Source organism: Cyprinus carpio, chromosome A6 (assembly GCF_018340385.1).
Source record: "Cyprinus carpio isolate SPL01 chromosome A6, ASM1834038v1, whole genome shotgun sequence".
Lineage (NCBI taxonomy): Eukaryota > Metazoa > Chordata > Actinopteri > Cypriniformes > Cyprinidae > Cyprinus > Cyprinus carpio.
This window is the reverse complement of record NC_056577.1, coordinates 8,081,231-8,106,209: the sequence shown is the minus strand read 5'-3', so window position 1 is coordinate 8,106,209 and position 24,979 is coordinate 8,081,231. Positions and strand designations below refer to the sequence as shown.

The 24,979-nt window shown below is 36.2% G+C and overlaps 1 protein-coding gene across 2 annotated transcripts; it reads right to left on the bottom strand.

The window, feature by feature from the left end:
- Positions 1–187: 187 nt before the first annotated feature.
- On the bottom strand, positions 188–20,717 carry LOC109089008 (copper-transporting ATPase 2-like). 2 transcript variants are annotated; one of them, XM_042757837.1, is made up of 21 exons: positions 20,108–20,717; positions 17,086–17,920; positions 16,279–16,488; positions 15,957–16,120; positions 14,897–15,058; positions 14,686–14,762; positions 14,332–14,515; positions 13,263–13,499; positions 11,160–11,251; positions 9,599–9,726; positions 9,016–9,170; positions 6,620–6,739; positions 6,299–6,493; positions 5,878–6,060; positions 5,424–5,649; positions 4,037–4,174; positions 3,658–3,800; positions 2,832–3,035; positions 2,617–2,734; positions 2,432–2,534; positions 188–1,483 (listed from the first exon to the last, which is right to left on the bottom strand). In XM_042757837.1, exons 1-21 carry the CDS (start codon positions 20,285–20,287, stop codon positions 1,243–1,245), a joined length of 4,095 nt encoding a protein of 1,364 aa, XP_042613771.1. In that variant the 5' UTR covers positions 20,288–20,717; the 3' UTR covers positions 188–1,242. The 2 variants fall into 2 exon arrangements, with proteins under 2 accessions (XP_042613771.1, XP_042613770.1); XM_042757836.1 differs by having other exon boundaries at positions 6,605–6,739; positions 20,108–20,716.
- Between the last annotated feature and the right edge of the window lie 4,262 nt (positions 20,718–24,979).

Sequence of the window (24,979 nt, the reverse complement as noted above, 5' to 3'; positions counted from 1 at the left end):
CTCTTTAACACAGGGAGCTAAGCAAAATACTCCAAGCAATCTGGCTAAATTTAAGAAACATGCTTAAACTAGTCACCCAAGCATACTGTAACCCCATAATATCACTGGGACAAAAATGTTAACTTTTTTTTTTTGAGTGATTGTGTGCTGTATTATTACTGTATATTTAGCCATTCGATTGTACTGCTGATGAATGAATGAAACAGGACAGGGATTAAATCTGTCCTATATTGTAATGATATAACAAATGACATACAGCACATATGATAAGGCCGTGTTGTGACCATGCACTTTATTTTTATTTTTTTTTATCTGAAAATTCATGGACAGGCTCATTTACACTGCTGTATATTTAATAAACATATCCACTTTTCTAAAATAAAAGTGTCCCTGTAAAGGTGCCTCTGCATTTATTCTGACACTTCTTTTATCCTTAAACATGTAATCTGGAAGCAAACTTTGATAATTGTATGAATCCACTATGAATCTAATGTCGGACCAGAGTCAAATCAATTAATTTCTACAAACCCTACTTATTGTATTGTTTTACCAGTGGCATTATTTACAATCCAGTCATTTCTAATCATAACTGTTCAACATTACTGACACCTATTGGCCAAAAAACGCCAAATCACCCTTGAACTGTACAAAGAGATCCATCCGTCTATCCGTTCATTTTCCAAACCACAAGAGAGCAATGTCTAATAATCTGATCCAGTAATACTCTTCTGCTATGTTTAACCAATATTTGGGTGCATACTGAATTCATTATTGGACACTGATTCTTCTAGATTCTGCCATTTGAAAAAAAAGGTAAGCTTCTCTTAAAGAAAACAAGCAATAAGTAAATTTTCATTACCCTTTTAGTACAAAATTAACCTGGTTTTACATGCATGATCATCATGTACATTGCCATCCTCTGTTGCAATAAACAAAGAATGTTTATGTTGCTAAACCCTGATTAAAATACAGTACACAACATGTGGTAAAATGGTAAAATTGGTAGTAGCAAAAATCACAGTGAATCAACATGACCATCTTAAACCTTTTCATTGAATCTGCGTTAGGAAATCTTTAACCCTCAAGCAAAATTCTTGATGCCATGTTTTCCTATTATAACAGCAGTATCTAAAATCTATTATTGTAAAATGTTATAAAAATTGTACACCTCCTAAGAGTCGTCGTTCCATGATAAAAACATTTCCAGTCAACTGTCATCAAGTCTGCTCATGGCTAGTTGCTTTACACAATGTTCCCTCCTGAGGTGCTGTATGATTGTGTGGTCGAGGGGTGGGAGGAGTTTAATTTCAGGAAGGAGGAGCCTGAGCCGCTCCGTCTGTGTCTGTCCAAGCCCCGGTGGAATGAACGAGGGCTGCAGCGACGGGTTTCCAGTCCTACATGGGTGCTGACCTGAGATGGACTCAGACTGAGCCTATGACTCTGAGCTCTGGACTCATATTCTTCTATTGATGTCTTCTTGTAGCTAAGAGAGAAACAGAGAAATATATTTTTAGAGTGCCATGGGAAGGCTAAGAAAGATGAAGAACTCTGTTTTCAAAACCCTCTAAGCACAACATGGGCAACCACCCTCCAATACCTAACTATAACTTATGATACTCCATTCCTAACCAAAATGGAGCATCATAAGCTACAGTATTTGAATTAGGTTTAATCATGTGAAGTGCACAGTTGTTTCCAATCCACTTTTTTCAATTAGTAAGTAACCTATTTTCTGTGAATATGTGCAAGACTTATGCCCTATGATTCATTAGCCACTACAAGTAAATAACTAGAAGAATAATGATGCGTAGAAAACAGTAAAACTTTGTGTGACTACTAAATTAAAATGTGATTCAGTTTTGCAACATCAACCAGCACAACAAGCCAAAATAACAAAGCAGAGTGGACACTTAAAGTCTTGCACATGGCTGCCCTCACATTTACATTAAAAATAAGGTGAAAAAAGTCAGTGTTAGCATGCTGCTAAGCTAACAACTCATGTAATCCATCCTGACTGATTGTGTGTCCATTACTATATATTTATTTCGAATTGTATACTGCAGATGAACTCTTCTATTACAATGGTGTAACACATTCAAGTTTAAAATGGCTGTGCTCGCTTTTACAACTCATAAAAAAATTAAGTCATATTAAATAATAAATTTGAATAAAACCAGATGTTAATTTAGATGTTGTTACATTAAGCACATTTTAGGTGACCTAACAGAACATTTATATTCAGTGCAGCTTGTAAGTAAGTATTATTTCCTTCACACTGTTTGAAACAGCCATTGTGTAAGGACTTCTATGATGTCTAAAAGGCCTAAATGGGCAATTCTCTGGTTTTGGAACAGGGCTATAAAGTGTTCAGTGATGCGTGTGGGTAGAATGCGAAGACTTCATCACAGTGTAGTGTAGTGTGTGCACTCACAGTCGCAGCAGCAGAGAGGAGAGCACAACAGAGACAGATGAAGCTGCCATCGCAGCAGAGCCCATCCACGGCTGCAGAACCAGCCCAACCGGCATGAACACACCTGAAAATCAGACTCAAAACCAGTAAACCACATCCATCTATTACAGAATGCACACAGGGCTTGCTAATGTGGTTCTGTTTACCTGCTGCGATTGGGATGCCAAGCAAGTTATAAATGAGAGCAAACACAAAGTTTATCCGGATTCTCTGCACTGTCTTTTTAGAAAGCTCGATACTGGCCACCACATCCATCAAATCATTCTACATCGACAAAAACACATAATGAAGAGCTGAACTTTTTAATTTCTGTTATTTTATAGAATCTCACCTTTGTTTCCTGATAAATAAATTGACTCACCCGTATAAGGACAATATCTGCTGCTTCAATGGCAACATCTGTGCCCGTTCCTATGGCTATACCCAGATCAGCATGGGCTAGAGCGGGCGAATCATTGACCCCATCACCCACCATTGCAACTTTCAGACCTTGTTCCTGCAATTTCTGGACTTTCGCCACTTTATGGGAGGGCAAGACTTCCGCAAACACCTTTTTGATGCCCACCTGTATGAAAAAACAGTGTACCCAGATTTTAATACTAACAGATGTTAAGTGTGAACACAAAAGCACAAAATGCAAATTGGATGTCAGAAATGTGGCTTTTCCATTAGTTTAATTTTGGTGAAAAAAGAGAGCCACTGTCAATAGTGTAGCGATGTATAAAGCTTTCAAACGACGCAGCTTTCTATTGGTCAACGCGGTGTATTTACATGACCCCATTTTGGGAAATCTCTTGAGAATCTTTGCCCTAACATGAAATTCCTGAAATATTAAAATCACTGCCAAACAATAGCAAATGTGTGGTTACATTAGTGAAATTTAAGCACAATTTTGCATGAAAAAAAAAAAATTCCATTCTCAACAACAGCGTAGAGATGTATGTGTTTGGAATTTTTTTGCCTTCATGTGAAACTTCCTAAAGCACAGATTCCTACCAGAATGACTGGATTTTGCCCACAAACTAAACCTTTAAAATGACTGCACCTTAACAAACATACTTTAATATTCTGCACTGTGCTGCTTAGTTTAAATTCAGCTTGTGATATTTGACATTATTTCATATGGTACTTGGCAAAATGCATTTTGATACTAGGAAAAATGCAAATGTGCATGTACGCATATCCACCTGCGTGGCGATGGCCCGGGCTGTGCGTCTGTTGTCTCCAGTGATCATGAAGACCTCTATTCCCATACTGCTCAGGGTGTGAATAGCTAGAGCCGACTCTTCCTTTACTGTGTCTGCTACAGCTAACATAGCACATAGCACACCTGAGAAACGGGAATATTATAAGTGATCTTGATCTTTTGAAATTAAAAAGCTTGAAATAATCAATAGTTTGACTAATAATAATAAAACTAAAATATGACATTATACAAACATTAAAATGTATGTGGACTTCAGGGGACAAATGATACTACTTTTTTAAAGTTAGATACAATGGCAAGTTATTTTTCTATATATAAAAAACTTAATAATATTGCCTTTTAGACAAAACATAATGTACCATCGATGGCCACAAGTATGGCCGTCTGTCCTTTAGTCTCATGGCTACTCATGGCATCATCCACATCAGCTGTGACCTCCAAACCGTTCCTCATCATCCACTGTCTATTCCCGATCAAAACAGAGTATGAAGGGCTTTCTGGAAAAACCCATATACATATATCTGTACTGTCAATCTGTCTTCATACATAAAGAGTTAAATTCATTCAAGGAAATTTGAGCCACAATCACATGCAAATAAATAAAGGGGACACATATAACGGAAAACACAATTTTCATTGCTCTTTTGAAATAAATTAAGAAAACATGCATGTAGATCTTCTCTAACATTCACAACATAAAGCTTAATGCTTTAAAACAACATAAACTCTGTTATGTTAATATTATACTATATATTACCAGTCAAAAGATTTTGAAAGAAGTCTCTTATGCTCACTAAAGCTGCATTTATTTGAACAGAACTACAGTATAAATTGTAATATTGTGAAATATTATTACAATTTAAAATAAATGTTTTCTGTTTTAATATATTTTGAAATGTAATTTATTCCTGTAATGCAAAGCACAATTTTCAGCATCATTGCTCTAATCTGGTTCCTGAAGGACTTGTGTGACACTGAAGACATAAACATCAGAAATCTAAACACATATAGTACATTTAAGATCCAGTTAAAGAAATGGCTCATTGATAATCAGAACTGTCAACATTAGCTTACTACTAGACCTGCTCTCGCTGCACCCTGTTGGTTTTTTGCTTTGTGTGTGTGTGTGTGTGTGTGTGTGTGTGTGTGTGTGTGTGTGTGTGTGTGTGTGTGTGTGTTCATGTATTTCTCTGATGTTTGTCTAATTGTTGGTCTGTTGTGTTTCTATTGTACATCATAGCTTAATAGTATTTTTTAGTAAATGTATTGTAATTGTTTTATTGTTATGTAAATATGTAATTTTACTCTCTTTTAGGGTGACTATTATCATCTTTCTAGGGACTGCAGGTGAAAAATAGCCTTCTGGCTAACTCTGGAATATTGACAGAAATGTTTATTAATATGCATTTTCCCTGTAATAAATAAATAAACAAGACTGCAATAATGGCTGGTGAAAATTCAGTTTTACCATTACAGGAATAAATTACATTTTAAAATGTATCAAAATAGAAAAAAAAAATATTAAATTGTAATAATATTTCATATATCATATTTTTATTGTATTTGTCATCAAATAAAAACAGTACTGGTAGCGTACAAAGCAATATTAATTTATGGAATTCTTAATTTAATATAAAATTTGTGAAAAAATAAAATGCTACCAAAGATTAGAAAAGGCTCTGAAAATACATAGAGTAATACACAAAACTCACACTAGGAGGTAGCAAAAACACACATTCACCTTACCTGACCCTGAATTTGTCTCTGTGTCTGCCACCAGGCTGCTCTCATCTGTGGTGGCTCCTTGGAGGGTGACAAGAAGTGGTGTTTGCTTTGCTGCGGATGTGTTTGTTTCTTGTGTCTTTGGGCTGTTCTGCAACAGATCCTCAATGCTGGAGACTTTACAGCTGATTCCACAGCCAGGAACAGCCTGGAAGTCATGGCAGTAGCCCAGAGTTTCTGTTCCCAACTCCTACAGCGAGACAGATTTAGAAGCAGACAACCAGATTTAGAAACCTCCTTTAACACCTAAGAGCAGTTTTATTTATAAAAACAGATGGTTTAATCAGAAGTGGATGGGAAGCAGGTTTTCCTGAATCTCAGGGACATTTGTGTGTATGGCACATATTGCCCAGAGGCTGCATCATACAGAACTGTACCAAAGTTTCAAAGTTTGTTGTGTCTGCCACTTTTCCCAAACCTCTTTGCAGTATTTGGTGACGGCCATGCCTAGCGGGTGTTCACTGCTGGCCTCGGCGGTGCCCACCACAGCCAGAACCTTCCGAAGAGGAAGCCTTGCTCGGTCCCACAGGACCAGTACTCTGGTCACCTGCGGCACACCATTAGTGATGGTGCCCGTCTTATCAAACATAACAGCCCCAACCTGCAGGAAAAGCAGGGAAGAGAGTTAATAAAACATGTTTACTGTAATTTTTGATCAATTGAATGCATCCTTGTTGAATAAAAGTATCAATCTCTTTAAAAAAACGTTGGCAGGTAGTGTATATACAGTTGATACATAATAAATAAATATCTAGCAAAATTCCTACAGATACCACTGCAACTGGGATGTCAGCCTAATAAATACAGACTTAAAAGAAGGACTTATGGTTGAGTATTGCCTTGTGGGCCATCTCCAGAGGTTCTCCTCCCTTTATGAGAATGCCATTCTGAGCGCCCACCCCTGTGCCCACCATAACAGCAGTAGGGGTCGCCAGACCCAGAGAGCAAGGGCACGCAATGGACAGAACTGTGATGGAGGCCTGGAAGGCAAAGCGAATGATCACCTCTGTTCGGGGAATGTTTTGGTTGAAACCCTGTGGAGATCACCCTTAGGTTAGAGATGTTTCTTGTTTTTTTTTCCTCACACAGATCTGTCTGTAATGAAGGCTGCGTTTACACACAGTTCATGAATTACTGTAACTCACAGGGAAATACTTTACCACGACATCAAAGTCCAGAAAGCCAATGATAAGCCATGCGACCACTGTCAGCATGGAGATCACCATTATGAACGGAACGAAATAGCCACTCAGTTTGTCAGCTAACTGTTGAATCGGTGCCTACCAAAAGAAAAGGACAGCAACATTACAATTATAACATGATTTTTAATCAAAAACTAAAGGAGAAGCATATATATGCACAAAATTAGTGTTGTCAAAGTTCACATGTGACTAGATGTTATTGAATACGTTTCATTCTCTTCTGTTCTCATAAATTTCCCAAACAAATAATTATACATAAGCCCATAGCTATGCATTTTGTATAAGCTATGTAAAACAGGCACCCATAACAAATAATTATAGCATGCATGTCCAAAAAAAATATATTGTGATTATTTTTCCATATACTGTATACAATTTTAACTGCAATATGGCATTTATTTCGTAAGACACATCAAACAAAGACTCTATGGCTAATGGAAATACTTAATTTTAAAGGAACAGTTTACCCAAAAATTACCATTTGCTGAGAAAATGAGGGTTCAAATAGCTGATAAAAACATCACAATATTCCACAAGTAATCCACACAGCTCCTGTCCATCATTTAATGTCTGTGTGTTTGTAATGTTTGTATGAACTCGTATTTTGGCCAGAACTGACCGTTTAAAGTTATTTAAAGGGATATGCAATGAAAGATTGAGATTTTTTTGTTTTTTGGCTTAATTGCATGTTTTTCAGAACAATTTACAATGCTCCCTTCATCTTCGGAACACAATTTAAGATATTTTGGATGAAAACCTGGAGGCTTGAGACTGTTCCATAGACTGCCAAGTAAATAACAGTGTCAAGGTCCATAAAAGGTATGAAAGTCGTCGTCAGAATACTCCATCTGCCATCAGACGTGCAATCTGGGTTATATGAAGCGACGGGAACACTTTTTTGTAAGCGAAGAAAACTAAAATAACGACTTTATTCAATAATTCCTTTGTCAACGGTCTCCTCTGTGTCTCTCCATATCACCGTATGCTGTGTATGCTCTTCTGTGTCATCCACGCCACAAGGATGCGCTGTTTCTATGTGTATTTAGCTTTGATTTGAAACATCCTCCAGGTTTTCATCCAAAATATCTTAAATTGTGTTCCGAAGATGAACAGAGGTTTTACGTGTTTAGAACGACATGGGGGTAAGTGATTAATAACAAAATTTTCATTTTGGGGTGGAGTATCCCTTTAATGATGGATTTATTACATACACATAGATTTTCACTTCACAAGATAGAATGGAAAATGAAATGGAGGTGTGTGGATTACTTTGTGGATTATTGTGATGTTTCATCAGCTGTTTGGACTCTCAATCTGATGGCACCCATTCACTGCAGAAGATCTGTTGGTGAGCAAGTGATGTAATGCTAAATTTCTCCATCTCTAATTCATTGAATAATCAACCTCATCTCCATCTTGGATGGCCTGAGGGTGAGTAAATGTTCATGTCTGTGTGAAAGACTCACACTGGGCTCATTCTTTACAAGAACCAACTAACACTAATTTGCAGTACAAATATTTATGTCTTAATTCTTCTTAAAAGGATAGTTCACCCAAAAATGAAAATTATCCCATGGTTTACTCACCCTTAAGGCATCCTAGGTGTGTATATGACTTTCTTCTTTCAGATGAATACAATCGCAGTTATATTAAAAAATGTACTGGCTCTTCCAGGCTTTATAATGGCAGTAAATGGAAGTTGAGATTTTGAAGCCCCAAAATATTGTCTCCATCCATCATAAAAAGTGCTCACCATTGTTGCAGGGGGTTAATAAAGGCCCACTGAAGTGAAGCAATGCGTTTGTATAAAATAAAAAAATATATTGATATTTAAAACTTTATAAATCGTAATCTCTAGCTTCCGCTAACTGTCATACTCGCATTCACTAGAGAGAGGCATTCCTGCAGATGACGTAAGACATATGCATAGCATCCGGTAAATCATGGGGTAATTTTAATTTTTGGGTGAACTATCCCCTTAACATGTCAAATCCTCATCCACTGTAAAGTAGAACGGGAGTTCATGAGAAGTACTGTGAATCGAGGCATTCTGAAAACATGCTATTATAAGTTGCATGTGTGTAAATGAACACCAGTACAGCTCTTCACTCTGAAACCCTCAGCACAACCGACTATATACTTCTTTAAATAAATCTCAGCATTTGGATTGACAATCACATTTTGAAAAGAAGCCCCATTATTTTATTTTACTATTACATTCAATATAATTAATCATTAATTTTTCATCAACTCACGACACCCCTGCAGTTCCCTCACTAACCCCGTTTGGGATACCCTGTTCTAAAAGGTTTGTTTGTTCATATGTGTGTGTTTTATGTTTGTGCACGAGTTACCTTTGATGTCTGGGCCTCTTCCACTAGTTTGACTATCTGGCTGAGCGTGGTCTCTGCCCCTACATGTGTGGCTTCCACTAGCAGAGATCCATGAGCGTTAATAGAGCCTGCAATCACACAACTGCCTGGTTTCTTAATGACCGGCATTGGCTCCCCTGGAATGACAAATACACTTTCAGTTTCAGGATTTCAGATTGGTATCCATCAGGCAGCTTTGGACCTTTGGGCCAGTATAATGCCAGTGTAACTAATGAACATAATAGATCACTAGGAAAAAGCAGAACAACCAAAAGAGGAGGTGAAGCCAGAAACCAAAAAATCATACTTTGAAATGGAGCAGACACAACAATCACTCTATATGAAAAATAAAACTTTTCAACAAAGGTGATTATGTAATTTATACTCCTTTCTGCTATTCCAGCTTAATATGCAAACTGCACCTTTAAATGAAAACCAACATGATGTTCTCCTTTTCAAAGCAAATCACTGGGAAAACCCACAATGTATGTACTATGACACTGTTTACAAATGCAGACAAATTTACTATCCTAAAACACACAAACCCCCGCTGACTGAGTCTTACCAGTGATAAGGGACTCATCTGCCATAGACGTGCCTTCAATGACCTTCCCGTCAACAGGGAACTTTCCCCCTGGTGCCACCTTTACTACGTCGCCTCTCTGCACCAGCTCCACAGAAACCTGCTCTTCTCTGACACAGGACAGCAAATTGACAGTTTAGTCTTAGATAAGTTTTATGCAACACAACACACACATCAATCAACACCATTCAGTATTCTGAGGTTCTGCTAGATCTAATAAAAATTATGCCAAGGGTGCTCAATCCTGCTCCTTTGAGAGCCAAACTCTATTCCAGAGGTCAAACAACTGAAGATCGCATCCATTTCGTACTGCTAGCTATTCAAATGAACCACCAACAGCAGGGCTGTTGCACTAATTCAGTTTAATCCATATTTTTGTTGCTTTTTGCCCTCTTAATAATTATTTGTAAATGATAAGTAATTTTATTGTAGTACTTATATATTACTAGTATATATTCATAATAATATTATATTATATTGCACATACTCGAGTCAGTTTTATTTGTGGATGTTGTTTAAAAGCAGCTTTACAAAATATAGTGCAGTAAAAAGTCTCAAATTCTGTAAATTCTGTATTTTATTACAATTAATAAAATATCAATAAAATATGCACTACTGTTCAAAGATTATTTTAAATATTTTTATTCAGAAGAGACATGCTTATTGATCAAAAGGGACAGTAAAGAACATTGCTAAATAATTCAAATTAACTTTTCTTGAGCACAATATCAGCATATTAGTATAAGTATTAAATAATATTAGTATTTTTATTTATTTATTTATTTTTACTATTTTTTGCAAATAAATGCAGCCTAAGTGAAAAGAGACTTCTTTCAAAAATATTTAAAAATCTTAATTTTGTGTTATACTAGTGTAAATAATCACTTTTGCTTGTATTCATTTATTTTATAAATGTAAATGTTTATATTACAAATAATATACAGTTTGAATCGGTTTTAAAATGCTTAATATTGTTTTTATAGTAATTAAAAGTGCTTGTTTGGGGGGGGGGGGGGGGGGGGGGGGGGGGGGCACATACAATATCCCTAATACCTGGCAGGTGTCATTGAAATAAGTGTCCTTGGAAATCATAGCTGTCTCTGTGACAGCCATCTGTAAACTGAAAAAAAGGAGTCGGAGAAGCGGTGCTTATTTTTTTGTCAGAAATGCTCTCTGACTGTCAGTCATTTTGTGTGTTCAGGTTTGCTGCAATGTCCTTGGAGGATGTGGTTTTGGAGAGAGAAACTTATCACAGGAGTCAGTGTGTTCATTTTGATATATATATCAAATTTAGTGTTTTTTATATATATATATATATATATATATATATATATATATATATATATATATATATATATATATATATATATATATATATATATATATATATAGAAGGCTAATATCAAAATATCATGAAGTTAGAAATGGAACATCATGTCAAAATATGTCTAATTATTAGTTCACTAATGAGCTTATTGAGCATCCCTGAAAAATACTCTAGCTAACAGCTCACATAATGACTTCTGTATAGAGTGAAGTGAACCTGATGATGGTGTTGTTTCTGCCCAGGGACACTATTGTGGCATCTGTGGCCTGAAGTGACATGAGTTTAGCCAGAGCCTCAGATGTTTTACTCTGCAAGGACAAAAAAAATTATAAATAAATCAAGTTTTGCTCATCCAGGCAAGACCAATGCTCAAATGGCAAGTGTACAGACATAGTCCGGCATTATTTTTTTGCTTACAAAGACAGCTGCATTATTATTTGAATTCACTGTTTTTTGCCGGTGTAACAAAGACTTAGTTTGTTTTTCCTGTTCCTGTGTTTCCTCTTTAACCTAGTTTTCCATGCTCCCTTGATTAGTTCATTCTGTTCACCTGTGTTGATTTAATTTTCTCATTTGCCTTCTCCTACAATTTAAGCCCTGTGTTTTGCCCCGACCCTCAGTTCCGGTGTTAATGTTGAATGTTGATTTGTGTCTGTCTCCTGCGTTTCTCCTGCCTGTGGATTTATTTAAGAACTCTCTTGTTGATTCCTACTCCTGCATTGTGTACTATACTTTAGCTACTAATAATTAAATAAGCTACAAGTTATTATGTAATTGTTATTTGGTATTAAAAATAAGCATTTTCTGATAGAATGAATTTGTTGGCAGCTAAAATTGCATATAAAAAGCAATTAAAAACCTCAGTGTGCAGTCTAGTGTAGCAATACATGGCCTTATCAGCTTGCTATAAATTAGACTGTATGGGAAATATCAAGATAAGTGGATGTGACGAGTGGGGCGGGGCCGAGAGCCATGGGAACGGAGCAAGGCCAGTGGAGTAATTGAAAATGACACCTGCACCACTCACCGGTCCCGAGTCGCACGGAGGAGGAGGAGTAACAACAGTGAAGGACGAGAGAGGACCAGGCCTGGATTTTATTTTGTGTTTTGGTTCTGTTTGTGCGCGGCAGTCTTCCACGAGGGGCTGTCATGCTATTTTGTGTTTATTTTATTATTAAAGTTTTTATTTAAATGTTTGCTGGTTCCCTCCTCCTTCTTCCCGACTTACAAACGTTGTTACATTGGTGCTGAAACCAGGGAGGAAGGAGGGACACACAGCCGAAGATCCCTCGCCGCTGTGGTGAATCCGCGGTGCCATCGAGCACGGCGGAGCAGTCTGCCGCCATGGACGCTTGAGGCAGTGGACTGGAGTGAGTTGCCGGGGGGACAGACAAACTCGCTGCCGGCCACCTGGGATGTGGAAGGACGGCTGACCTTCCGTGAGGGAGCGGAGAAGTCGACGCCGTTCACCTGAGGCTGGAGCCTGCTGTCCTCCACCATGATGGGGAGAAGCAGGGAACGGGGGACTCCTGCCGGCTGCCCGAATCCCGAGGAGCCGTCACCGTCCACTGGGTGGTGGAGGAGTGTCATGCCATCCACCGAGGGCTGTGCCAGTGCCACCGCCAGGCACCGCGGAAGAGTTTACCTAGCTGGTGGAGGGCCGAGCGGCAGTGTGTCTGGGAACCGGAACAACCGGAATTTTTTTTTTTCTTTTTTTTTTTTCTCTCCCCTCTCTTGTCTCTGTCCTTTTCTCACGCCTCATCTGTCTTTCCATACCCCCAGGTAACCGTGGCCACCGTGATCGGTACTAATTTTAAAAAAAATGCTTCAAACATTACCCAAGCTGGCTCTCAAGTTATTATAACAGACTACTATGGTCAGAAACAGCATTTTGTCACAATCTAGATAAGCTAATAATAGAGAGAGACAGATGCCCTCTGAGCCATAAGGGTCAGCGTTATTTTTGGCAAGTAAGACATGTTCCTGGATCAACATCTTTTGTTGATCCTGGATCAGCATGACTGTCCAAAAATACAGATTTAACCCAATCCTTACCCTTTAAAACATAACCTTAACCATAATTTTTTCCTAAAATCAGAGGGAAATGATTGCTGATTAACAAGGGTGTAGAAGCACCTAATCCTGACTGTGAGCCTAAAACTGACATTTCCTGAAAAGTTATCTCTCAGTTCTGATTGGTTGATTGGAATGATGTTCCTGGGTCAACAAGGATGTTGATCCAGGAACATGTTGTACTTGGTGAAATCACACTCACTGAGCCATACGTCATGTATATTTGAGTTTTTGATGTTTCTTTACCTTAGCAACATGCTCCAACCAGCGTCCTAGAGCAATGAACACAAAAAAGCATTGGAGGAGTGTCAAAAAAAACGTCAGGGGACTCTGTTTGGCTCCTTCAATCATGGCTACAATCAGCACTATGAATGAATACACGTATGCAATGGTGGTTGCCAAGACGATGAGCACGTCCATGTTGGCTACACCATGTCTTAGTGAACGGTATGCTTGTATGTAGAAGTAACGGCCACCTAGAAACTGAATGGGAATAAAGGAGAATCAGAAAAAGAGAATTACTATATTATTGGTTATTTGTCGGTTGTCAATCAAACCATTATGCATGATCTCAGTGTGACACAGTAAAATATTATTATTAATAAAAAGTAAATATTAAAATCAGTAATGGCTACTAAACCTGAATTAATTGCAGATTAATTCTGGAATGAAACTAATGAGTCATTGAATCATTTACTCAAACAATATGCTTCAAAACTTTGTATGGAATCATTTTCATTGGCAAAAAGAAAAAAAGAAACTGGCAATATTGTGTTTATTGTTTATTTAACTGCTTTATTAAAGCACATTTTTAATTCTATTTCAAATAAATACTGTTCTTTTAAACTTTCTATTTTTCAAAGAATCCTGGAAAAAAAACTAAAATATTAAGCAACACAACTGTTTTTAGCATTTTAATAATAATGAGAAATGTTTCTTGAGCACAATATAAGCATATTAGAATGATTTCTGAGGGATCATGTGACACTGAAGGCTGGAGTAATGATGCTGAAAATTCAGCTTTGCCCTCACAGGCATAAATTACATTAAATTATTACATATTTATATTCTTCTTAATCATTTTTTTTTTATTACATAACTACTTAAAGGGACACTACACTAAATCCTTCTTCAGAGTAACAAAAAATACCTGAATAAAAAACATGGAAAAAATAAACACATACTGGAATGTACACTGTAGTCTAGAAGAAATACTGTTGAAAATTTTGCATGAGAACCTTCAATGATCACATAAATATAGTCAACTATTAATGAATGGGCGCATTCGTTCTTCTATAACCTGCAGTGGAAATACCTGAACAGGTGTGCAGAGCAGGAAGAAGGCCAAGTTAATGATGGAGAGACCAGGTAGGATGTTCTGGTCCACAGGCATGGAACCACCATGTTCCTTATGTTGACTGTCCATAACCATCATGTAAATCATCAGACCCATCACTGGGATCCCAAACACCAGGCTAAACAAAAACGAATGCTTCCATCTGTAGGTATAGAGCAGTTTTTATAGATAGATAGATAGATAGATAGATAGATAGATAGATAGATAGATAGATAGATAGATAGATAGATAGATAGATAGATAGATAGATAGATAGATAGATGACACACACACACAGAAGTAAGTGAGCTTAAATTTGAAAAAGATACTTGCTGCCGAATTTCCTCTTGGTGATCAAGTGTGTTGTTCAATCCCTCATTTTTTATTAAAGACACACCAAAACCCAAACCCTATAGAATAGAAATACAATAAATAGACAAATGAAATGAGAGAATAAGAATAATAATAATACAACAATGAAATAGCATTTACATTAAAACCTAATTAAACCTCATCCTTCTAAATAATATAAATATAACGTTACCTCAATAATTCGGACGATATCTCTAGAGCCTACCAAATCCGAGTTGAATTTCACATGAGCTTTGTTTGTCGCCAAAGCAACAGAGGCTTCCAGTATTCCTTTTGTCCTCAGAAGTTTGCTTTCGATGTTATGGACACAGGAAGCACATGTCATACCTGTGACCTGATAAAATATAGGTGCCAAGACTGAAATCCACAAGACTGAAACAAGCTCAGAACCTATAAATTGCTCACATCAAACCATTCTTTTGTTGAACTCTACATTAGATCTTTATAAGGATTTCCATTTCATCTCTCTTCCTGCTGTTTCATATAAAAAAAGAGGACAAAGTAAAGTTTTTTTTTACGATATATAAAAATGTATTGCATTATGTAAAAGACATAATGCAAGACAAACACTTTTTAGTCCAAGCAGTGATTTTTTTTGTTTTTATTTTTACTTTTCAAAAATAACAAATTGTTGATCACAGTTACTGGAGAAAGAGAATCAGTCATGTGATTTGGCAGATATAAAAGGGGAAAAAAAACATAGACTTCCATACGCCAACCCTTTTTTGTGTTATTGTTTAATTATATTATTATGAATACTGTTAACATGATGATGATGTTATTATTTATTGTCTAAATTTATTATATTCTCTTATAATATTTATATTAACTTCGTTACTGCCACAAAATATCATTACCACCACATTGTAAAAAAGAAATTGCTTGTGTTTCAAACAACCAGTGTACAATAAGATATTTTTTGGGAAATCTCTTCCTTAATAAATTAAAAAATAATATAAAAAAGTTATATATAAAAATAAATACCGTATATATAATAAATTACTAATAATTTGTTGGTAATTTTTTGAGAAAACATTAAATAGGTTATTAATTACAAAACAATGACCTATATCAGTCATAAATACCAAAAAGGGAAGAAGAACATATCACCTAATAAAATGCCTAAAGAGAAGAAGAACATATTACCTAATAAAATACATAAAGAAGAACATACAGTATGATTTTTTTGGTTTAGGTTAGAGAATCACCCACAAATGCACCCAGACACTCACAGAAAGGTCCAAGACGCCGTCCTGGACTGTACTCTCTTCCATCACTGAGGCACCAAACCCCAAACGAGAGATGAGCTGGACGATCTGTGGTGGGTCCAGAAGCCCTGGATCATACTTCACCTCTGCCTTCCCAGCCATCAGAGCGACTAATACTGATTTAATACCTAGACAAACATCAACACACATAAAAATCAAACCCCGGCTATACATACATATATATGTATATATATATAAATATATATATAAAACGTTTGATTAAAATAGCTAGATAGCAACTTAAATATAGTTTTAAAAAGTACTTAATTCTGAATGCCATTTCTACCTTTGTGTTTCAATAGATTTTTCTCAATATTGGTCACACAGGATGCACAGGTCATCCCTGTCACATGAACAAAACATTTGCGTGTCTCTCTGTCCTCTGAACCAGAGGGGATCTCATCAGTGGTTTCACTTGGTGAAGATTTGGATGTGTGGCTTTGTTTCAGAGCACTTGACATTTGACTACTTGATGAAACGTCATAAATTCCAGAATCTTTGAAAGAGAGAAAAAATTTGTAAAAGAGAAACAATTATGAAAGACATTCAATGCTTATATTATTATTTTTAATACATATTTATAGCTTATTATAATAACTTTGATATTTCTACAGTATATGTATTTTTGGCTTCATGTTTAGTTAGGATCACAGTTAAAAAGTTCTGAACATTTCGAAGTGAGTGAGAGAGCAGTCTGCCTAAAGCCTCTTTAATCCGATTAACTCTCCCTCTTTCCCTTTTAAAGGTTGCCATGTCTGGGTTTTGAGTCATTCAAGAACACTTCATGTTATTCTAGAATGGCAACCTGTGTGGTAACCAAGGAAACCATTGTTCTGGACAGGTTTTGCTGGCAGAGGAGAAGCCACTGTCTGGACAAGATAAAGATTTTGCCATTTTTTGTGATATCTACTTGGTTTGAGAGTCAGTAAATATTAGAGCCCTAGTTTTAAAAAAGGGCATCTCTAAACATTTAGTAAACAGTAAGCTTTATGAGTTCACTTAACAGGTACATATATAGAGTGTCAGTTTCCAGTCCCTGTAAGATAGATTATCTTCACTGTGTAAGATATGTATTCTGATATGTATTCACAACCTTGATCCAGCCACGCTTCAAATCCCATGTCCTCAATTGCCGACCGCAGTTCTTCTGGAAAGGTCACACTGGAGTCAAATGTTACAATTCCCTTCTTTTCCTGTAAGTAAACTTTTATGGCATATACTCCGGCTCTTTGGGACACCATTCCCTGTATGGCTTGAACACAAGAACTGCATGTCATTCCTTCTATTCTGATGGTCACAGTCTGGGGTGGAATACTAGCAGAATTCAATCTAGAATTCCAACCAGGAATGGAAACCCTAAAATTCCCTGGTGGAATCTCCTCTAAGAGCCCTTTAACTGTCTCCAGGGTAAGTAGTGATGGGTCGAATCTAAGGTCCACAGTTCCTTTTTCCAGTGAAACCAATACAGAGTTGACACCTACCACTCCCGACAAGGTTTCTGTTATGTTCTTCACACATGACCCACAATGCATCCCTTCTACACCTAACGTGACATCAGACCAATCAGTCACCGAAGGCTGCAGCTGACTCGGCAAGGCCAGAAGTGAAGCCTCAAACCCCATATCCTCAATATGTTTTCTTAAAACTTCTGGTGTTACTGTTGCAGGGTTAAACCTCAAAGAAGCTTCTTTATCGCTCAAAGACACCTGGACACCAACAACACCTTCAAGACTTCCAATCCGCTCTTCAATAGATCGGACACATGACTGACAGGTCATTCCCTGCACCTGGATCTTCACCTCGCTCTCCTTGACCACCAGTTTGTGGCCCAAATTGTGCTTCAGTCCATTATGGCCCTCTGGCTCATAGGCAAGATTATCAAAAGCATGTTTTTCAGGGGTCCAGCTTTCCTGTGGACTTCCGTTTTCCTAATCAAACAGAAAAAAATTTGCATAAACTTATCAGCATAAACATATTGCTAAAACATTGCATAAACATAATGTAGTTTAACTTTGTATTAATGACGTAATCCTGCAAGGCACTGTTAACATGTGGGAACATAATATGTTCCTACAAAGCATTCACTAAACACACGCAGAAGTATTAGCACAAATTTTTTCCATTATACAGCATCACAGAGCAGATTAGTAAAGGTTGTCAGACTGAACAATCACAAGACTTGGAATTTAGTATTTTACTAAGGGTTGATTACATTGGATCCAAAGTGGCATTTTTATTTGTGCTTAACTTTACATTACTGTTTAGACCACTTATTTACTCATATGCATTAGGCTTTGATCAAAAGAGCTAAAGTTTCTCTGTGGCCAGAATATCAAAGACTGAAACAATGTTTTATAGTGACAACGGTTGTCATTCATTTTTACTTGCCAACTGTAATTATTTAAATGTCATTGAATTTGACATTTAACCTTCTAACTGATATATAAAAGTATAAAAGTGTATTATCCAATTGTATTTGGATAATACAGGTTATATATATATAATATAATATATTTTTATACTATATTCTTTTATATATATAAAGTAACATTTACGTGCATACTAAATTAAATATACAATTTTACTTACTCGCATTCATAATTTCATAAACTTTCTTTTATAAAAACTAATTTTGGAGCTTCAAAATGTACAGGCATATTTCACAAATGAATCTGCAGGTGGGAGATTTATTTAGTAATCAAACTATACTCAGTTTTCAGGAATTAAGACAAAAGTTTGATTTAAGCACATTTTTAAATATCTTCAAATTAGAATTTTTATTAATAAGGCACAGCATCATTCTCCTCTTTTGCCGGATCTGTCCCCTTTAGAAAAAAATTACTTAAAACCAAATTTATGGGGATAGGCAAATTTCTTTATTTTATAAACTAATCTCCACTAACTACAAGGAAGAAAATGGAAAATAAATGTTTGGCATGGTGACAAGGTATACTGTAAATGAGAATATAACAGAAGATGAATGGCAGAGTATCTGCCTAAATGTTCAAACACAGACATTTAATATGAAGTTCAAACTTCTGCAATATAAGTGGATAATGAAAGTATACATAACTCTGGAATTACCACACAAATTCAATCCCAACATTCCCGATCAATGTATGAAATGTAATCTAGCAATAGGAATATTGTTTATGGAAGTAACACCAAATTCAACTTTTTTGGGAAAAGGTTTTAGACTTTTTATCTCTGGTGTTGAAACAAAATGTTCCAAAATGTCCTAAACTCTGCATACTTATTTTCCCTGTAAGTTGCACTTTAACTAGCTGTGATAAGAAAATGTTGATATTCTGTTTATTACGAGCAAAACTTATAGTAGCTCGTCATTGGAAAAACATAGAAAGCCCTCTTTTTAAACAATGGTTACAAGAATTGTCTCATTGCTTGGCTTTGGAAAAACTCACATATATTGTTAAGGGAAAGCCTGAAAAGTTTTTCAAAGTATGGAATCCCTTCATAGGATTTTTTAAAGTAGCGGATCCAAATCTATTTTCTGTGTAACTTGGCTTAACATGCATCACCTCATGATATAAATGTACCATTAATTTAACATGTATGTGTATTGTATGTATATGTACATATATGTCTTTTATTATTGTTATTTTTATTTTTTATTTTAAATGTTAAATGTTTCTAAAATCAATAAAGACAGGGTTGAAAAAAAATTAATCTGCATTGCGGTTGTGACTGCAAGTATAAAATAGATATTTTATTCAAAATTAAAACAAAAAGAATTGACACTTTGAGCACAAAAGAACTTCAGGACAACTGACTTCAGCCAACCACAAAAACCACTGTGACACCAATTAGTAATGGCCAAAAAAAAGTTACTTCTGAGAAAAGGCCCAGCACTTTGATAATTTTATCTAATGGAATTAAATTCACACTTTTGTGTTGCTTAAGTGTCCTTATTTTCTGGCAAGTGTATGTATATAATACATATAGGCTACGTATTACGTATAACAATAGACCCATTATCTGTAGAAAAGCAACACAAACACAAGACTTTTAAAATATTTTTTAAACTTCTCTTATTGTGAACACAATCGTTTAATGAAACCTTATGTCCTGTTCAAATTGATAGGAATGAAACACACCTTATATTCCTTGAGTCCATCTTTACTATTTTGTGAGAAAGGACACACGCACGGGTCCGGCCCGCAGCGGCACAGAGGTGTGCAGTCCTCCATGCAGAGCTGCTCCCCACTGACTGGCCCATTATCAGACGACTTTGAGATGAACTTGGCAAGATTACTGAAAGGACTGAGTTTACTCATTGTACCGGTATCCCGTAGACACAAGTCTGGAGTTTAGTTTACCCTTTCTTAACCAACAGTCGAAAACCAAAAATCGCTAGTTTGTGTCATACCGAGTGAAAGGATTGTCCCGTGGCGTGACGGTCCGCGCGCATTTAAATCTCCGCAGGTTTTGCGCTCCGCGTGTCTTCGCTCATCTGCCGCTGTGGATTTTGCACTCGTCACCGCCGGGCAAACTTTTTCGCATCAGGTTTTCTGTCAATGATTAAACTAATGATGTTACCGAGCGCAAAACTTAAACAAATAAAGGTTGTAAATCAGTTCCGAGCGAAGCACACGGCTATATGACTCTTCTCGGAGTTTCCAGTGTTAATTCATCTCTGTCAGGCTTCTACAACGAACACTGAGAAAAGAAAAACGACCTACTCTGCAGGGACCTCCCAATGGGCCAAACGAGGACAAACACTTGAAACTAAATAGACTGATTGAAATCTAAATATTCAAGATTTCTGTAAGGGGTGGGATCAGATTAACTTATTATGAAAAATAACATGAAAAGTCAACTTCATTCTTTCTCATTTCCCAACAAATCCCCTGGGGCACAATCTAGATAGCATATGTAATGGGGGGTAATAGTGATGATATTTATCAATTTGAGAATATTTTTGAAATATATACAAGTAACATTTAAGTGCATACTAAATTTAAGTATACAATTCATTTATAAGTCATTTTGGAGCTTAAAAGTTCAGACATATTTCACAAGCAAAAAATTTTTGGAGCAAAAAGTACAGACATATTTCACAAATGCGTTGTGATTTGATTAGTTAGTGTGTTATGTTAGTATCATTCCCAACCAATCTATTCCCTACAAATTATAGAAATAGATGAACATGTTTTTTTTTTTTTTTTCTTTTGCCAACTTAAGAGTGTTGTGGGCCTTAGTCTTGGCTTTTCTAACAACAAAATTGACTTTTTGCCACACTATAGTGAATCAGTGAATTATAATTGTCACTTATACAACAGTTGATGGTATCAGATGTAACAAAACTGAGAATCATAAACAATCTTTAACACTTTACAATAAGGTCCATTAGTTAAGATTAGATAACTAGGCCTACTTTAGTTAACATGAAGAATGAACAATACTTCTACAGCATTTATTAATCTTAATGTTAATTTCAACATTTACTAATGCTTATTAAAATTGAAAGTTGTGCTTGTTAACATTATTTAATGCACTGTCAATTAACATGAGCTAACAGTGAACAGCTGTATTTTAACAAAGATGAATAAATACTGTAATAAATGCATTGTTCATTGTTCGTTCATGAAGGTTAATACATTAACTAATGGAACCTTATTGTAAAGTGTTAGCAAATAAATGTACAAATGTAGACTTTCATTTGTTACACAAATCTGCATAGCCTACACCTCAAAATTATCCTTTAGAAATAGTGCATACTGTATAGACAAACTGTTGTGCTGTGGTGGTTTAGATCAAGTTGTAATGCTGTTGGCAAATTAATAGCAATGAGTGCAACAACTTACTGAAACACTGAGAATAACAAAGCGCCAACCAGTGGTGAACAAGTCAAAAACAACTGAGACATGATAAAGATGTAGTATTTGTGTTTTCCACTAGGGCGCATGCATGCAAAGCTTTACCCAATGAATTAGGAGTTGCACAGCATTAATAAGGTAAATAAAAGTCTGTACGTAATTCATTAAAGTTCTTCTGCGTACTATGTAAAGTAGACATACCACATGGTAGGCTACATGAATATGTTAATCTACAGTATTTTAGGCTATTATATATCAAATTATCATGGTATTATAATTTGAAAACCATGAATACCACATTATAATCTGATACCATGGTGATAAAACCACCACCTTACTTTTTGTAAATGTTATCAATGTGTCTGTTATGGTTAAAAAGAATTTAATAACAACAGACGCAAAGAAACCAACAGTGAAACCAACAGTATCTTCAGTCTTAAAATAGCCTTTTAAAATCAGTATTTAAAGAGATTCAGTATTTTGACTATTCTGCCGGATCTTACCTTATCCATACTGTACACCAGGAGGATCTTCATACACATTGCCTTCAGAGAAGCACACGTTCACGTTGTTGCTTTGTTTAGATGAACAGCAGACAATCTGACCTCTCAGAGATCACAGTCACATGACTGTCATGAACTTTCAATTGTCTTTAATTGCCAATGACATCAGCATCCACAGAAAACCCCTTACAAAAATGCAAATGCAACTGTTGTGCACACATTGGTTTTTATCTAGCTTAATGGAAAGGAATATAATCATGCAGTTATTTAAAAAGTCTGGCCTGACTTAATTAAATGATTTGGTGATATACAGCACTGAATTTAAGCAGCCAAGCTTGGTGACACAAGGCACTCGCCCCACAAAAGCGCCTTGCTATGTCCTAGCAAATCTGTTGAGAACAAAACATTTTGCATATCTGGCAGGACTAAAAGTCAAATGGTGTTTAGACACATTCATTTAACACTCCTCAGTGTCCCTAGTGGGACTGTTATTGGCCACCCACTTTACTTTGACTACATTTGTTTTTCATTTAGACGGCATGTAATGATTCAGAGTGAATTGTTTGCGAGTTCATTTGCCAAATCCCATCCATCTGAACAGACCATAAATCCTAGGCTGAATCCAAAATCGCCCCCTACACCCTCCATTCACTATTCCCTACATTAGGCAATTAATACAGTTCACTTGAAGGAGTAAATGAAAACGAGTGAGTCAATTAGGACACTGAGTGTGTCCGTTGACACTCAGCGGAGACCATGTCAACTACATGAGCCCCAGAGACAGATCCCCCTCTTGCATTATTGACAAATAATGTTCCTGTATGACAGAGTAATCATGCTTTGACACAAACAGTATTGTATAAAGCAGGGGTTTTCAAACTGAGGGCCCATGACCCAAAGCCAGGGGTCTGCAAAATGATTTGCTATTCCATATTTAATGTCACGTTTTTTAATCTTCTGGAACGTGCTTTGGTTTATATTCCAAGGTGACTTATATAGCCTAATGCATTTAATGTTTCTTATAAATTAATCCTAGCTGTTCCAGTTAAGTTCCCCGGTTATTATCTTGTGTTATGTGTCTGTTTTGAAGTATGAATCAATGTTTACATTCCTCATTCCTCTATAAGGCTAGGTACACATATAAGTAATGTGTACAAGTAATGTGGGTGAACATCATTTTATTGGTCACTGTAAAAAATTCTTTTCAGATTTTGCCATTTCAACGTAAAACCAGATTAATTTTTTTTTTTTTTTTAAAGCAGCAGGGTAACAAAGTTTTTTAAGTTGATTCAACAAATTGTTTTTTTACAGTGCAGATGGTCCCCATTTTATATGTACTGTTTAACAAAAGAGCACAATATAGGCCTAATTTACCGTATTTTCCAGAAAGTTGCATCAGGTCAGCAAAAAACACACATAAGTTGCATCGGTGTATAAGACGCATTTTACTATTACTTTCAGAAATAATGTAAAAACTGAATAATTTTGTGATACTTTTGTAAGATGCATGCCATCTCGGTCTTTGTGAATAGTGGTACTGTCTTCTTGCACGCGTTGTAGAGGAATGAGGAACGGAAACAATGATTCATACTTCAAAACAGACTCTCCTGAGAATGCAGGCATAGAACAACACATTACACAAGACAATAACGACAAAGGATAGAACAGAACACACATAGTAAATGAGGAAACACATTGCATGAAAGACATTTGTTGGACTTGATTCAAATTAACGCACAATGGCAGGCGCAAACTTTTAGACGACTGAAAATCAAATTTTAGGTTATGTCAACTTCACAGGGCACTATCAGATGATGTAAATGTTCTGTATAAAAGTAGAACCCTGAACGGCATGCGTCCTGTGGATCACCTTTATTAGCCTATATCCAGGGCTGGAAATGGGGGAGGGACACGGGTTCATTTCCAACTGGTTAGGTTTATTTGGAAATCAAAGTGATTTCTATATTTTATCCATTCAAAAGACTTTTGTGTCTATGGTTTGCTGCTCAATGCTGTCTTTTGTGATTGGCCATAATACCTGCAGACTGCAGCCAATGGAAATGCTTCTCTATCTGTGCGCGTGCTGCTCCTCACAGCACAGCTGTGTGCAGACGATGAAAATAATACATTTAGTGTGCAGTGTAGAGAGCTTCATTCATTAAAACGGAAGTTTGTGAGATGAACTAAGACGAGTGACAGAATTTTAATGATTATAAAGGGAGTTTGCAAATGTGAAATTGAATTTATACAACATTTTTATACATTTTTGATTTTATACACAAGTCAAGTGACATTTTAGGAACACTGTATCTGATTGTGCTCTATTTCCTCAACTAAAAGAATTCCAAACAAATCATAGCTGAGCCGCTGCGCATCTCCAAGCAAACACAGCGCTGAATGAATCTGTGTTTTTGAACAAATCTAGCGAGTCATAAAGGGAGTCACTTGCTTCCTTCCTAAATAAATCAGTCATTTGAATGAATTGACTGAATGAATGATTCAGTGAAGAGAGTGACTTGCTGCGACCTACTGGTGGTGTCAGTTTCATTTTAAAGTACAAATTGAGTCATTAAAATTGTTTAATATTTCTATATTCAAAACTTTATATTTAAAACATTAATTTTATAACACTGTTATTATGAAATGC

What these genes read in the sequence shown, in the direction of transcription:
- LOC109089008 (XM_042757836.1), bottom strand. Translation starts at nt 20,287, where the DNA reads ATGAGTAAACTCAGTCCTTTCAGTAATCTTGCCAAGTTCATCTCAAAG. An exon ending in GGTTGGAGCATGTTGCTAAG is followed by an intron (nt 11,252 to 13,262) that starts GTAAAGAAACAT and finishes TTGTCCTTGCAG; the next exon opens with AGTAAAACATCTGAGGCTCT. An exon ending in TCGTGGTAAAGTATTTCCCT is followed by an intron (nt 6,494 to 6,604) that starts GTGAGTTACAGT and finishes TGATCTCCACAG; the next exon opens with GGTTTCAACCAAAACATTCC.